At 39.1% G+C, this 16,832-nt stretch overlaps 1 protein-coding gene across 5 annotated transcripts in view; it reads left to right on the forward strand.

Annotated features, from left to right (window-relative positions):
• The window catches only part of St7 (suppression of tumorigenicity 7), a 239,930-nt gene that overhangs the window by 42,051 nt on the left and 181,047 nt on the right, over nucleotides 1-16,832 (forward strand). Inside the window, exon 1 of one of the 5 annotated variants that reach the window (XM_021164297.2) lies at nucleotides 11,224-11,715. The exons of 3 other annotated variants lie outside the window; for them this stretch is intronic. In XM_021164297.2, the coding sequence (XP_021019956.1) occupies nucleotides 11,694-11,715 (22 nt within the window). In that variant the 5' untranslated portion in view covers nucleotides 11,224-11,693. Of the gene's footprint in view, nucleotides 1-11,223; nucleotides 11,716-16,832 lie in introns of those variants that run through there. One more of the 5 variants, XM_029478334.1, reaches the window with a different exon arrangement.

Genomic DNA, 16,832 nt, shown 5'->3' on the forward strand with positions numbered 1-16,832 from the left:
GGGTAACACTTTTGTCCAAGAGCTGTAACCACACAAGTCAGGCGTGCTCACACACAAAAGGGTAACACTTTTGTCCAAGAGCTGTAACCACACAGATCATGAGATAAAATGTTTCAGAACTGTTTCGCTCCCAAAATAGAAAGTCAGTGATGGTAGCTTTATAATAACACTAATTAGTAGATGATACCAGCCCTTGCCATGTCCCCACCTGTACAGATGTGCCTCTAACAGTCTTTCCACATGAACTCAGCCACAACTTAGCTCATATCTGTGCCACCCAGGTCAGAGTTGCCCAGGAAGCATCTCAGAAGGAGAGCTTTGTCGAAACCTAAACCTTCTTTGTCCGTCTTCTGCGCTTTGCCTGGTATGTTTATAAGCGGAATCAATGTAATCTTTCAGAATTAGTAAAGCTTTCAAAGGAGGGCACTGGCAACAAGTGTGTTGCTCCATCCTTTCCTCCGTACTGTCTGTGTTTTAGGGATACTGCTGTTAGTGGAGAGCAAGAACATGTGCTCGCCTGTGTGAGAGGATAAGATTTTTCTGGGACTTAGGAAGTAGACCACTACTCAACACTGTCTATCTATCCTTTAATACGAATTCCCAAGCATAATATTAAACAATACAATCTGTATTATTTATACTTTATATTGTCTATTTATAATTAAAATTCATATAAACTCTAACCATATAAACAATATAAAATTTATAAAAACCATATCTATCTAGCAAAAAAACCAGTTTGTTATTTTTTCTTGCTCTAATATCTATCTATCTATCTATCTATCTATCTATCTATCTATCTATACACATACACACACATACATATAGATAGATAAAATTTTGTAACCATAATGTATATAATATTATATATTATGTTATTAGTATTATATATTATGGTTACAAAATTTTATCTATCTATATCTTTAAAAATAATTGGTTCTTTAGCTCCTAGATTGCACAGCTTTTCGGCATATACAATAAGAAACCTTAGGATAGGATGGGTTTTGTAGTGAGCTGCATTGTGTTTGCAACAGTGAACAGGTGTGTAAACTACAAAGCAAAACTGCCATTAATTCTCCCATCAGGCATTAGCTAGTTCTTTTCCATTTCAACAGTTAATTTCTTTTGTTTTTTTAAATATTTTGTTTTAAAAAATTAACTAGGAAAATATGCATAACCTCAAAGTTACCTTCTTTGCCGTCAAGCATCCAGTCCGGGAGGTAGAGTAATGGGTACTTATGTTGTCTAAACAATGTTTTGTTCCCCAAACTAATGTTCCATATTCCTTGACCAGCACCTCCCCATCTCTGTCCCTCAGCCTCTAATCTCCTGTCCCCTTGTGCCACCTGTGGGATCAAGTTGCTCCTCTGTGACTTGATTCTTCATTTATCATAGCTTTCAGGTTCATCTGTGCTACAGCACATATTGGAATTATTTTTTGGGGGGGCAGTGTGGTGTTTTTAAAGTCCCACATGCTATGATGTTATTTCTATTTCTTTGTAGACTGTCATGTGTGATAATGTGTTACAGTTGTCCAGTATCGGCACCTATATATTATCATGTCTGTATCATTTCCCTTTCTACAGGTAGGGCATCCCTTATTTGAAATATTCAAGACCAAAATTGTTTTAGATATGACTTTTCTTCAGATTTTGAAATATTGCATATGCATAGTGAGAAATCTTGGGGATGGAACCCATGTATAGACATAAAATTTATTTATGATTCATGGATTGTTTATATACATAGTCTGAGAGCAATTTAAAATAATACTTGTAGTGTGCCTGTATTTTGGTGAAATTTGTTGTATGAGGTCAGGTATTGAATTTTCCATTTGAGTGCATGTTTGCATTATAAAGAGTTTGTGTCCTGAGCATCTCAACCATCCCTCTTTAGGCTATTCAGCCTGTGTAAGATCTGATCGTCTTCTTCTGTAGACAGAGGAACTGGAGCTTGGAAAATACTTTTTGATTTGTAAGTATGTAAACCTAGGACTCTGTGATTGTTGAGTCATAGTTTATGAGGTATGCTTCATATAGGCCAGGTCTATGATGGTTTTAAGTGGAACAGTGCTAAAGAAATGTTTCTTTGGAAGCCAAAAAAATACCTGTCTTCCTATGTGTGGTTCTAGAGAATCTGTAACTTGGACTGGGTGTCTACAGATCAGGTCCCAGGCATTACTCTTCGCCATCTTCTCTCTTGGCATCATCACCATCTGTGTCAAGATTATGTTGTTTCTAAGAAAACAGTAGTTTCTTTGATTAAAAATATGTTTTCCATGGTCTTTCAAAAAGCAAGAGGTAGAGAGGAAATTATTGGCCTTTTGCTCAAAGGACAAGAGAAAGTAGAAATGCTGTTATCAGGAACTTTTGGTAGAAAAATTAGCTTGTTCAGATACTGTAACTAGTAGCTCACTACAAATTACTGTATTTTAGGGATGAAAGGACCTCAGAAATAATCCATCTTCTACACTTGATCTTAGCTAAAAGGCCGAGAATCGATAATAATCCATCTTCTTAGTTAGTTTCACAAATAAGTTTTGTTTGAAATGCCAAATCTCCTAAAGAATTTAACTGTGTGATTAAGATTTAATCTACATTTCTTATTTCTCAATAATTCTATTTCTGGCAGTGTTGAACAGAGCCAGACTTTTTTCATAACAAAACAACTGTTCTTTGTATATATGTCATGAGCATGTTTTTTTTACAGAGTTTCCTGGCCTATAATGTTATTTTGAAGAAATTAGGAAATCTTATATGATATTTATTTATTTGTTTATTTAACAATTTTGATAACTAGAAATATATTTGGGATTGGAATGGGTGGGAATGACTTGATCCTGTGAAAGTAACCAAGGACTTATTGGAAGTTGCTTTAGCACTTACAGTTACCACTTCAAATGCATTAGGGAGTGAACAAGGTCTTCAGCTATCAAAACTATGTCTTTTCCCATTGTATCTTCTGAAATGCGGGAATCTGGGATAAACATTTCTGTTAGTTCCCAGCCCCACACCTGAAACAGCGGTTGATGGAGTCCATTACTCTGAGTCTTGTCAGTGGCAGAAACTTCCAGGGAATGCTCACATCAATGACAGATCACAGTGCTGTTCTTCTGTGAAACAATGCTTTCTAATATATTGATTAAAATTTCAAAAAGGTATTATTTCCCAATATGTGATTATAACACATTTTGTTCAGAGCCTATACAGTTTCATCAGAACACAGATACCATCATTTATTTAAAATCTTGATCAGAAGATTGTATTAAAATAGCAGGGTTCATTTGTGATAGAGACTGGGAAGGGATTATAACATCTGAAATATTTACGATTTGGCCTTGTGTAGAAAGACTTTGCCAGCCCATTATAAAGCAGCAAGAATGATTTATGTCCCAGAGAGCCATGCATGTTGTAACTGCCTTGTTTCCCTGTGATGCTAGCTGAATTCTACCATATTGGCTTGAAGAATTTCTCCATTTCTCTCCCTTCCAGAACAACCATTTACGATTCATACATGACAATTTTCCTGACTTCCTCTGACTATTTTCTAGTGGTTCTTTTTGCAAACTAGATGAACAGAGCAAAACTATACAGGAAGCATTGTGGTGTGCCTGATGAAGCTGTTCTACTGGAGGATGTGTCTGACATGTTACCTCCCTGTTTGTTATAGAATCCTGGAAGTTGCTTCTGTTCTTCACAGTAGAGCATTGATTCAAATGTGTATAACGTGGCTTTCACTCTTAGTGAGTTGAATAAGCCTCTTACCGTTGGGTTCATGTTTGTAAAGAGAAAACCTTAAATATTCACATTCCATTAGCATTTTAATAACTTGTTATGTTTGTCATGATTGATTACACGAGATTAATTAATGTGTATTTTTTTTATCGATTAACCTTCAATATTTGAAATACCCACGCTAATCTTCTAATAGAGGAAAAGTCTTTTAAAGTTATTCTCCTCCTTAATTCTGGTGTCAGGTTCCTTGAGGCCCATGTAAGAAGAGAGGCCCTGCTACTATCTAAGAAGCTTGTGTTTGTCTGTCAGCCATTGAAAGCTTTGGGCACTATCACCAGATTTTGAAAATTTAGAAGTAGGTGCTGTGCATCTAAAAAGGGGACACTGCTTATTTCATAGGATTGTCCTACTATCTGGTCGGTGCTTGATCTGTTGGGTATCTAAACTTAGAAGTTTGGAGGGGAGGTAGGTGGGCGGAGCTTACCGACAGCAGTTGGACTCTGTCCAGAGGAGTCTTCAGGCGCAGACCCTTTGCAGTGGATTCTTCTTCTCACATTTTGATGTGAGCCTAATATGCTCAGGAAATGAAGCGAAGTTTGAGGCCAAAGGAAAAAGAGAAAGACGACCAAGACTATGTGCACACTAGAGTCGAAGTGGGGAGTGTGGTGAGGGGAGACATTTTAGGTGAAGTGTGATCTTGATGTATCAGCAAAAGGAAGTTGGGATGAGGTATAAAGTAAGGCTTTGCCGTGACATGTAGTGAGGAGGGTAAGAATCAAGTTGCGGATCATATAGGAAAACCCTATATTATCATTTCTACAATGTGGAAAAAGAGGGTGAATGGTTATAATCCAACTCTGGGGCTTCCAAACCTTTAATTACAAAGTGAGTTACTGTATGGTTAGAAATGTAAGCTGTTGTGGTAAAGCTATGGTTTTGGGTTTAAGAGGGAACAGCGAAGTGGGAGCTGTGATCATTCTCCTCTGGGGAAAACAAGAGAGCCAGAGGCTTAGAAGGACTCTAAGTAAGGGAGTTCCAGAAGGGCGAGGGAGAGCTGTCCTGAGTCCCCGAGCTGTCACTGTGGTCAGTCTGGGGCTTGCACAGGGCCAATGAAAGCTGTTGTAGGCACTGTGAGGTCCTGTGTGCAACCACCCCTCTGTGCTGAGAGGACACTGTTTCTTCCCAGGCATGCATCTCTGTCAGTACCCCATTTTCCTTAAAGTAGCGGCGATTTTGTAATCCCAGCACTGCGAGGGCAAGTGGATCTTTGTGACGTCAAGGCTAGCCTAGTCTATATTTTCAAGCCTCAGGCCAGACAAGGCTACATTGTGATTTCCTGGCTCAAAAATTAAAACAAAGTAAATAGCTGCAATAGCTGCAATTTTAGTGTTTTTTTTTTTCAACTCTAAATGTTCAAATTACTTGGAAAGGGAAGGAAAATTGTGGGGGGGGGGAGTACATTTTAGATCTTATCTTTAGGGAAGGTAAAGAGCTATGTCAAGATGGAGTAGACATATATTCAAAATCATGGTAATTGACATCAAAGGTGGTGGCGGTGGCTCAGGCCTTTATTCCCAGCACTCCGGAGGCAGAGGCAAGGGGATCTCTGAGTTAGAGGCCAGCCTGGTCTACAGAGGGAGTTCCAGGACAGCTAGGGCTTCACAGTGAAACCCTGTCTCAAAAAACATTAAACAAACAAGCAATTGTCAGTGAAAGAAAAGATGGCTCAGGGAGTCTGCCAGTGGTGGAATTAAAGATCACATCTGAGCTGTCCCAGCAATGACAGTATGCCTGTAAGCTGACATCCTTTTCAGACCCTGGGTAAATGAGTTGTGGTGTTAGTTTCTAGATATGCTTTAAAGGATTTCTTTTATCACCTTTATCTGGTTTTGGTCTAGAGTGTTTCTGGGTCAATTGCACATATATGCCAAGAAATGAGTGAACACAGGGACCAAATGTTTGGACACGGACTCCTTTTAGTTATGAGACTTCATAACATTGAGAGCTCCAGCAAGTAATTGATGGCCTGTAGTTTTCTGTATTTCACTTAGAAATTTTAATCAAAAATAACAGGAAACAAATGAGACATGAGGAAACTTTTCTAAGGATGACTTTACAAAAGTAGTTGAAGGGGTGCAGAGCTGCAGCTTAGTTTCTGCTGAGTTGAGATAAGCAGTCCTATGTGTGTGTGTGTGTGTGTGTGTGTGTGTGTGTGCACTTCACCAGGCCTGCTGCCTATTCAGGTTGCTGCTTGGTGCTGTGGCTGATAGAGTTGTGCTTTGAGAAATGCCCAGTTTCCTGCTTCTTGCTTCACTATGAAATATGCAGGTAAAATGACATTTAGAATAGATTCTGACTATATAGAATAACTTTAAATATACTTATATATGTCCTTCTAAAAGAGCATCACATTATGTAAGCTTAAAAATATAAACTAATTTATTCCTTACTACATGTGAACTTGTTATATATAGTTGTTACTAATTTGAGATAAGCATGCAGAGGAGTTTCTCAGACATGCCCTGATGTTTCTTCTGTATCAGTTTGAATCATAGAGACTTAAACAGCAACCCACAATAAATTCATATTTCTCTTCTTTTGGACAAAAGCTTAAAATCAAGCATCTGAATTTAGGTTATGCCATACATACAGAAAATAAAATAAAATAAAATAAAATAAAATGAATACACAGTTATGGAAGAAAAGTCTTGGTATATTAGAAAGAAAACACACACACACACAAGCACGTGCATGCACACATGCATGCGCACGCACACATTCATGTGCATATGTGTGCATACAGGAAATGCAGTTGTACTTACTTTAGAGAAAACCTAAAATAGGGTATTGAAGATTTATAGAACAAGTCTATTTGGGACACAACTTTACCTAGGTTTTAGAAGACTCACTCTCATGCTGAAAGAGGAAAGAGCATATTTGACAGCTCAATACAAAGCAGTTAAATTTGTAACATTTTATCAGGTAGCCTTCCTTTAAGTATGTTTTATGCATTTTGAAATTTTGTTATTGTGTGAAAATGTGTGTGTGTGTGTGTGTGTGTGCTTGCAGGTGTGCATGTCCCTACAGTCATCCAGAGGTCAGAGGATGACTGTGCAGTTAGTTCTTTCCTTCTCTCACCTTTACACATGAGGGGAAGCAGATCACTGGGCTCACGTTGCTTACCATCGTGCCTACCTGAGTATGCTTTCAGTAAGAAAATTTTACCTCCTCCCAATCCTAGAAGTCCTCAGTCTTTCATTTTAAGTTGCTTGTATATTATCATTAATATATTTCTTTTTTTATTAATATATTTCTTATTGTTTTCAAATAGTGCTTTAATTGCACAGTTGATTTTTTTTTTTAAAGATGCAACTTTAACAAATAGACATCAAGCAAGATACTAAGAAAAACTTTAATAGAAGGGAAGGTGAAGTGTCATATTCAGATATGACAGTTTTAAAATTTATGTGTATGGTTTTAAACCTACCGTGTTAATAAATGCACTCGTTAGATTTACTATTGGAATATTAGGAACTACTTCAAACATTATCTTCCATAATTATTTTACTTTACTCATTTTTAAACCTGGGGACATTTAGTTCGCTACCTTTGAAGACTCATGCTTTCAGTTTCTGGACAGATGATTATTATTTTTGAGCCGGGATGGAGGCTGCATTGTACCTGTCTGCAGTGTGACCTCTCTCCTACTAAATCACACCATTAGAACACCCAAAGGGATAGCTTCCAATAGTAAACCAATATTTGGTGATTTATCAATAGACTTAGTGTTATAATGCAAGGGACCAGCAGCATCCCCGTTTCTCCTGGACGTTGCCATAGCCTTCCAGTTGGTGTCTGTGTCATTCACATGGCTTCACCCTTTGTTTTCAGATCTCTGTTGAAATGTCACCTTTTTTCATCTCGTTTTTTACCAGTTCCTTTCTATCTACCATGATAATATACACCACCACTTCACACATGGCATATGTGTTCCTCTGTCCAGCCCACCAGAACTGGAGCAAACTCTACCGAGGAAGGTGCTAGTCTGTACTGTGCCCGTGGAGTAAAGCAGTGGGGTCCCAGGGAAGAGCCGAGTAATGTATATGTGTGCATGGGATTCTTTGAAAGTGCTTCCTGACTTCCTTCACTGCCTCAGCAGGTAGTGCCACTCAAACCTGGCATAGGAACCCAGACCCAGGTGGGAGAGTACCAGATTCATAAATGTCCCCGGACCTTGACTTCTGCCCTGTAGCTTGTGGGCCCTTTGCCTCATGCTCTCACGCAGTGTTAAATGAATAGAAGAATTAATCTAAGAAGATTTTATTGTTATATTTATTCAGTTTCCAATTTTATAATTTCTCCTTTCTTTATATGTATGAGTTTGTGTTGTGAATGGTCATTTTTGCCGGTGAGTGCCTGCATGCACATATGGAGGTCAGAGACTGACCTAGAAGTCTTCTTCAATCACTAGCTGCTGTGCTCTCTGAATTGAACCCACAGCTCCTTGACACGGCCAGTATCACACCAGTTTGCTTTAACCATGGAGGCATCCCCTGTTTCCTTACAATGATTATTTTGAACAATAAATTATTTGGGATATTAGCATTTTCTCTCATTGTTAATTCTAATTCATTTAATTCATTTACAAATCAGATCACTGCTTTTTTAAATTAAAAACTTAATCAAAAACTTTTATTATCGTTACTATTGCATGAATTTGTGCTTTCTGTGTCTGGAGTCACATGTACCGTGATGTGCATTTGGAAGCCAGAGGTCGTTTATGGAGTTGATTCTCTCTCTCCAGTTTTACATGATTTCTAAGACTGAACTCCCTCAGGCCCTCAAGCTTGTGCAGAAAATACTTTTACAGACTAGTGATCTCGCTGGCCCTCGTTGCTAATTTTGTCTTGGAAATCCCAATAATGTATTTATAATAAATAATGCATTTATAAGTGGGAGGGCAAAGCCCTAGGCATTAATAATTAGACAAAGTGAATTCAAAGATTACTTTGGTTTTGAAATCTATGTGACCATTTTTGGCAGGGGGAGTAGAATGTTAAGAAACTTCAAATCAGTTTTATTTTTCCTCATTTGCTTCCATTATATTTTCTTTAGGGACACATTAAAATACGTGTTTATTCTCTGACTACCCTAGAGGAGATAATTAGAGCAAATGAAACTTCTGAAGCAGTTTTTGTCAACGAGGATTACTTGGTGATGAGCAACCAAACTTTCTAAGGTGCTTGAAACACCTCGGGCCTCCAAATAAGAGGAGTCAAGTGGGGTGAACTCTGCCCATGTTGCTGACATGTCAGATATCAAGTTTATAGCACCCCGATGCCTCTAAGGTTATCTAAAAAGAAGGCTTCTTGGAAAATATTGGAACCTTTAAAATAATTCTTATAACCCTGTGCCCTAAAAGAGACGTTGATCTGTGATCTGTGCATTGAGCTCATCTATGAGCTGAAGCAAGGAGCTCCCATCAGTTGGTGACAGGGTCCTTGCACCATCCTCATCATGACCTTTGTTGGAAAGGCTCTCATCCTCAGGGGATCACCTTCTTTTCCGCCTTCTCTAATTTTTTTGATGGCCAAATCCCTCAGTTACTTCAATGACTTCATATACAGTATCTTGTACACAATTTAGAGTATATCTTCGCCAGGGTAAAAGTTAATAAGCAAGCAAGCAAGCAAGCAAACAAACAAATAATGCATATAAGATAAACTTTGGCTTTAAGGTCCCACAACTCTTAAGTGTATTCCTATTCCCACTTGCTGTAGGTTCCCACCTCAACCTTATTAATATTCCTCCTTAGCTGTTGGCTTGAACATTTTTTGTTTTTTTTTTTTAAACAGGTACATTTTTTATATATTTACAATTTAATTCATGCTGAGATTTCTATTACTTCTGTAATTTTTTAGTTTTCCTTGGCAACTTATTTTTTATGCATCTCTATCCACATTTTCAACTCATTTGTTTTCCTTTTATTTCATTTGAACTTTTAAAATGTTACATAATTTTTAGCAATTATTTGTTTTTTTTTTTTTTTAAGAGGTGTTACAGTAGATAGACCAACAGCTTGGCTTCGGAACCAGACCTCCTGGATTTGATTCTCAGCATAATACTTATTACTTACACCATCTTGGCAAATTAACTCATAAATGTAGGTAATAGCAGCATCTCCTCGTGGAGTCGGTATGAGGATTAAATGGATGAACCCATATAGAAGTCCAAAATAGTGCCTGACACTTAGTAAGCAAAGAAACATTGGTTAATTCTTCTCTGCAACACCAGCTTCGTTCACACTTCCTCTTCATAGTGGTGCATAATGGTTTAGCGGTTATGTATGCTAAGACGGTTTACTCTGAGCAAACTGTACAGTGAATACAACGAACTGTTGTGTCAGCGACTAAGATGATGAAACAGATCTACATCTAATAGCCAGAGGTGGAATTTGCAGTTCCACATTCTTGCCATAAATTTAATGTTTAAGAGCGGTGTCCATTTTAAGACAGTTCTTTGTAAACAAAAGAAATCATTGAAAAAGGTATGTGTGCTGAGAATGAGTGGAGGGAGTTTCGAACTCTTGAACTTTCGCCTGTCCATAAGTTTTAAAGTGAAGCATTATGCACGCAGTACCCGTTTTGTACATTTCAGAATTTTAAAAGCATTGGAACAAACTTCTGCCTTTGCTTGTGTGGAGTAGGCCACTCTAAAGAAAGTTCACATACTTTTAATATGCGTGTTTTAAAACCAGATTTAGGAGAATAAGACTAAGAGAATGCAGGAAGACTTGTATGTGCTCCGTGACTCAAGAAGCAGGCTGCTAGTATTTTCACTTCTTTTTGTTTGAGCAGATTAAGAAGAAGTAGGTTAGTCACAAATTCCCATTTGCCCACAAGTGCACACAGGTGTGTGAGCACAGCCTTACAATACCTGAGTTCCTCTGACAATGACAGAAATTTCCCAAAGGTAAAATTTAAAATAAGGCAGAAGGAATAGGATGAGAAATATGTGTAGACAAATTTGTGGTTTTCATATTTGAATGATGTTTGCCAATGTGTGAAAGTGTAACCTCTACTATTTGAGACTATTATCTCACTAATGTGTTCATGGGCATGTGAATGTCCCAAACATATGTAGCATGTGTCTTTTCGTCTATTTGTAATTAAATGTACAACCTTAGATGTCAGCCTTCCATAATTTAGAGATAGTAATCTGGAGCCCTTCTGAAATTACTTTTAAATGTAGATCATTTTTCTCATTTCAGATGCTCCTTAATTCCCTTGCAAAGCTTTATTTGCTGTAATATAACCAAGAGCCCTGGTCTGCGAGTCATTGTGGTTCGCTGGTAGAAGGCCAGTATTTACATTTCTTTGAGGTCTCTTGCTGAGTGGCGTCACAGGATGAAGAGCTCTTCAGGAGGGGGAATGTGCTTGTGGTTTTTGGTCTTGTGCATTTTGTGACAAAGGAATTCCCTTTTGAATCGCGCTGTTCCCTTGAAACCCTGGAGCCTCTGGTTCAAGCAGCGCAGTCAGTCTGTGCAGTGTCCCTGACGTCATCCGGCGTATGCATAAGCTCTGCTATTGTCTTACCGCTAGAGCAGGGCTGAGGACTGCAGTCTCTGTGCTGCTGCTCTCAGACCTGCCCTGCGCTAGCTACCTAGCCCTGCCTCACTGCATCCCTCAAGAGCCGTGGCAGCCTTTCCTTGCCTGCTGGATTTTGAAAAGCAGCTCTTCGATTTAGGGTGGTGTAGGAGCCCTGGCTTTCCGCTCTCAGAGGAGAATCTGGCAGCTGGACATAGCTCGGACTGCATTGTCTGGCTTCATGACCCCTGCTGTGTAGCCGGCTCATCTCTTTGCTCTCAGGAGCACATGCACATCTTACATTTTCCTACTTCCTTTTTCTTTTTCTTTCCCTGCTTCTAATTTTTTTTAAAAGCACCTTCTGGAGCCAGCCATGTTTGGTACTGAATCTTCATGTAAGTAAATGGATCCTACTTTTCTGTTCTATAGAATCTGTGTGCTGTCATGGTTTTGCTGACTTGAGTTCCTATCACTTTGCCTTAGGTTAGTAATATTTGCATTTGCCTCTAATTACAGAGGAACTGGTCCTGGGGAAGGGACTTCCCTGGAGTGGATTATTCATTCTTAAAGCCAGGGATGTCAATGTGGTCAAAATCAGGCCTCCAAGAGGGAGGAGGCAAGAAGACAGTATCCAGGCAGCCTCTGAGACCCTGCTAATTGATGGGAATCAGGCCTGTCACCAATATATTGTCAGAGGTTCCTAATGTCCTTAAACCCTAAAATAGATCCTAGAGGACTCTGAGATGACAGTATTTAGAAGATAAGGGCTCTTAGTTTTCATCTAAGGAGAGCTAAAGGTGCCTTTATATATCTTCCTCCATATTTTTAACAGAAATACACGAGCAGATGCTACATGTAGATTTAAGAAGAACATTAAATAGCGTTTTACTTGAAGACAGTGTTTTGTTGTTGTTGTTTTGTTTTTTTAAAAACGGCTTCAATTTTGATACACTGGTTAACATCACAGAACATCAGCATTGTATCCGTTTTAAACTTAACACAATGAAATTGCTTTGGTGCAGAGCAGCCCCGGCACAGTGGGCTGGGCTAGACAGCACTTGTAGGCACACAGAATAGGTAGGTATTTCAAGGATCATGATAGCCAACCTGTCTGAGAACTGTTTCAATGTTTGATATAAAGTAACCTAACCTGTCGGTGAGTTTGCATGGCCCCTGCACAACATTCTGCTATCACTGGTGAGCGAAGGTGAGAGGTAAAGAGTTTCTAGAGATTTGACCTACTGGCCTGGCTTTGCAGTGGGGGAAGGGCTGGGTTAAGGCAGGACATTGAGGAAATCTATTTTTGATTAATTTGTAATGTGGCCATAACTTTCTGGTAGCAGCCATGTGTCCCTGTGAGTGTGGGACTGCTGCTGACTGTTGTAAAGCAGCAGGCTTTGAAGAGCTAATTGGTCTCAATTCTTTTGTTTATTGACTGGCTTTGACAGAGGCTCATTTTTATTGTTTTACTGTGGAACCCTCCCATCTCCGATACTGACATATTGTCAGATCAAGTTCAAGACACTAACAGTGAGATTTAGTATCCATTCAACAGAAGACAATGGTGTTTCTTAATAATTTGAAAATATCTTAAAATTCATTTAATGGTGCATTTGGAGTTCTTGTCATCCAAGAAACAGATCATCCCGTGGCAGAGATCCCCCACTTTTATTTTAGTAATGGAATTTTGTTGATTTCAGACCCTAGGTGAGGACAAAAATATTTATACTGTGTTTTAAAGGAAAATGATTGTGGTTACTGGCAGTTGAAATCCATTGTTGGGCCTTACACTAGGGTCTCTTCCATTGTTTGGCCTGTTTTTCTGAGACGACACAGTCTTTTCTTTCACCATCAAACCTTATCTTTTGATAGTCTCACCCGTGTGCTATGTGGTATATTTGAAAACTGCTCTTGGTTTCCATAGCTACCGTTTTGGAACAGAATTGAACACTGCTCAGCAAACAGAACACTGTAAGGCAAGGGTTTTTTTTTTTTGTTGTTTTTTTTTTTTTTTTTTTTTTTTTTTGCTTTTACTTAGAACCCTTTTGCTTTGACCGAGGATCACTTTTTATCTCTTGTTTGTGTCTAGAAGCCCACAGGTACTCGGGCTTCCAGTAGGCATTTAGGATAAGAAATGGCTGCCGTCTTTTAGATGAGGAGATCGTGTGTACTCTAAGCTGAGTGAGTTTGCTCTGTTTGTAGTTATAGCCCTTCACCTTTATTGCTTCACTTTGGGTGGTGATTTGAAGCCTCGAAACCTCTCCACATTGAGAACATGCAGGGCAGGGTACTCTCTGAAGTTCAGTTACCCTAGTGGGAGTCTCTCACTGACCTGTCTTGGGGAAGCCGTTCTCTACCTTGCTTGCAGTGCTGAGGTAGATCCTGGAAACACTAGAAGCTTCTTTCAAAGATGTTGTGAGTCTTGTTCCTGATTTCTCGCAGCTGTGCCTTGCATTCCATTCTTAAAAAATCATATGCTAGATTATAATGTACTTACACTGTTTCCCCCTTCCTTTTCCTCCCTCCAGTTCTTATTGCATACATACTCTTTGTTGCTCTCTTTCAAATTTATGGCCTCTTCTTCCATTAACATGCATCTGTGTACGTTTGTGACATATCTATTCCTAAGTACCTAAACACAACCTGCTCCATCTGCATAACGTTACTTGTATGTTTTCAGGGCTGACCCCTTGGTACTGGATAATCAGTTGGTGTGCTCTTCCCTGGGGAAGACTGTTTCCCCACTTCTCAGCATTCCTTAGTTGCTCGCTGTTTAAACTTATGGGTGCACCACAGGCTGCATAAGGCTTAGCGTGGCTTCTAAGTGTTTGCACCCATGTTTGTACTAGAAGCACCCCTACCTGGAAGGAGATACAGACCATTTCTGTTTCCTCAGGAGGAATTATGGCCTTCCGATTCATTATTCTTGCCAAGTGATAATTACCATTCTGATTCGAGACTTCCCAGACTCATGTTAATGAATCTTTTAAATTTTCTTTCTTGCTTTCTTGTTTTTTTCATATAAGACAATGGAACACATCTGAATTTTTAACTTGTTGAATATATAATTAAGTTGATTTTATATCTTATATTTTTGAGGTCAGGTGTCTCTAGTGGCCTGGGTTCTACATTGTTATATTTCTATCTCATCAAGTATTTGCTTATCTTAAATAATTCTCTCTCCTAAACACCCCAAAATAAAAAAGAAAGTACATAGCCTTTTTTTTTCAATTTTTTATTAGATATTTTCTTCATTTACATTTCAAGTGCTACCCCGAACGTCCCCTATACCCTCCCCCCCGGCCCTGCTTCCCTTTCTACCCACTCTCACTTCTTGGCCCTGACGTTCCCCTGTACTGGGGCATATAAAGTTTGCAAGACCAAGGGGCCTCTCTTCCCAACGATGGCTGACTAGGCCATCTTCTGCTTCATATGCAGCTAGAGACACGAGCTCTGGGGCTACTGGTTAGTTCATATTGTTGTTCGACCTATAGGGTTGCAGATCCCCTCAGCTCCTTGGGTGCTTTCTCTAGCTCCTCCATTGGGGGCCCTGTGTTCCATCCAATAGCATCCACTTCTGTGTTTGCCAGGCACTGGCATAGTCTCACAGGAGACAGCTATTATCAGGGTCCTTTAAGCAAAATCTTAAAAGATAAAGCCTCTTGTAAGTGACAAAAATTGATCTGAAAGAGCAAATGTCTTGAAAATTAAAGACTTACATAACTATGTAAAAATAATTAATAAATTCAATTAATGTCTGATACAGTTTATTTTGTTTAATTTTTGTCTGTTTTTATAGTACAAGTGATCCAGTCTAAGGATCTCTGTATACCAGGCAAGCACTCTTGCATCTCCAACCCTCTAGCATCATTTCGTCCTCTGTCTCTAACAATCCCAGTCTCTTCTTCCTGACTAGTGGATATCCATCCATTCCCTGTACTTGCATAGACTGGCCACTGTCTCTTTAGGCTCTGCTTTGACATGAGCTTGTCTGCAGGTTCAGGAGACTCACCATGACAATGTAGGAAGCATAATCACCCAGAGTGCTCTGTCACTCTGTGATGGGGTCACACTGTCACCATCTAGATGATTTTAAAAATTTTTCCTCACTGAAAATTTTCACATCTAGAACTGAAACTAACATTTTCTTCTTTATTGGTTTTGAAGAAACACAATCTTAGCTTTTGGGTGACAGAATAATTTAAGTGTAAGAAGGAGATGCCATTAATAAAGTTCTATCGAGTAAAGCAATCATTACATGCATATTTGGAGTATACGTAACTTGATGTAATGAAGTTTATGTAGAAATATCAGTTGAATTCTGCAAAATTAAAAAAAATTCTCGGAACATTTTAAAGAGGAAAACAAAGTTTCAGCTTTAGTGAAGTTAAGAAAGAACCGGAGGGAAAAATGGTTTTTGTTCTGTGAGGAAAGCTGTGGTGTTGCCGTTTGTTTACACGCTCTCTTGTAAAGCTGGTCATTGTCAGACAAAAACAAAACAAAACAAAACAAAAAATAAAACCCAAACAACAACAAAACCCCTCAACCACCCCAACCACTTTAACTGTAATGAACATTCAATTATTATTGTCTAGGATCAGTTCTGCTTCTGCCCCTTCTTGTATTTAACTTTTTCATTTCTCGACGGTGCCAACGAAAGGGACCATTTAAGATAGGCAGTCATGGGAATTGTGCCCTGGTACGTTAATTTGTCTCCCAGAGCACCTGCCTTATTAGACTAGTCCCTTACCTGCTGAGAAATAGGATATCCCCAAGGCAAATAGCATCATCTAATCTCTCCTTCCACATTTTGTAACAGATTTAACTAAAGAGAACATTCTAACTCCCTGGAACAATAGACCCAAATAAACTCTTCTGAGAGAGAGAGAGAGAGAGAGAGAGAGAGAGAGAGAGAACATTCTAAACTAATGCATCTTTGAGGCATGGAGGAACGCACCAGAGTGCAGTAACTAATGAGAGACACACTCATCTGATCATAGCGGCAATGGGGTGATGACAGATGATCCAGCGCTACCTCTGGGATTGGCTTGCGATTAGATGGGGTAATGAGAAAGACCGGTTGATGTTACTCATATACTCTGTACTGGGCACCAAAGTTCACTTGTTGCCATTACCATCATTCTAGATACATTAAGTTGCAACTGGACAGTTTATTAGTAATAGTAATAACCATGGCGTCATGTTGCCAAAACCAAAGCAATTCTCAAATGGTGAGCAGTTGTACCAGAGATAGATGAATACACCTCGCACCGTTAGGTCACAAAGCTGATGGAACGGAGCTCATCTGCCAAGGAAACAAGAAGTTATGCTCCTTTATGTGCATCACGGAGGACTTTTCTGACAGCTGGCTGTTGTGTAAGGTAGAACTGTGTATGAGGATAAGCTGAAATATAAATAGGGACTATAGTTGCCCCAGATCACCTTTAACATGGGCCATTTCTCAATACAAACACGAGAGGATTATTAGTAACCGTGCTAGAACTGTTTTTCT

This window comes from Mus caroli, chromosome 6 (genome assembly GCF_900094665.2).
Source record: "Mus caroli chromosome 6, CAROLI_EIJ_v1.1, whole genome shotgun sequence".
Lineage (NCBI taxonomy): Eukaryota > Metazoa > Chordata > Mammalia > Rodentia > Muridae > Mus > Mus caroli.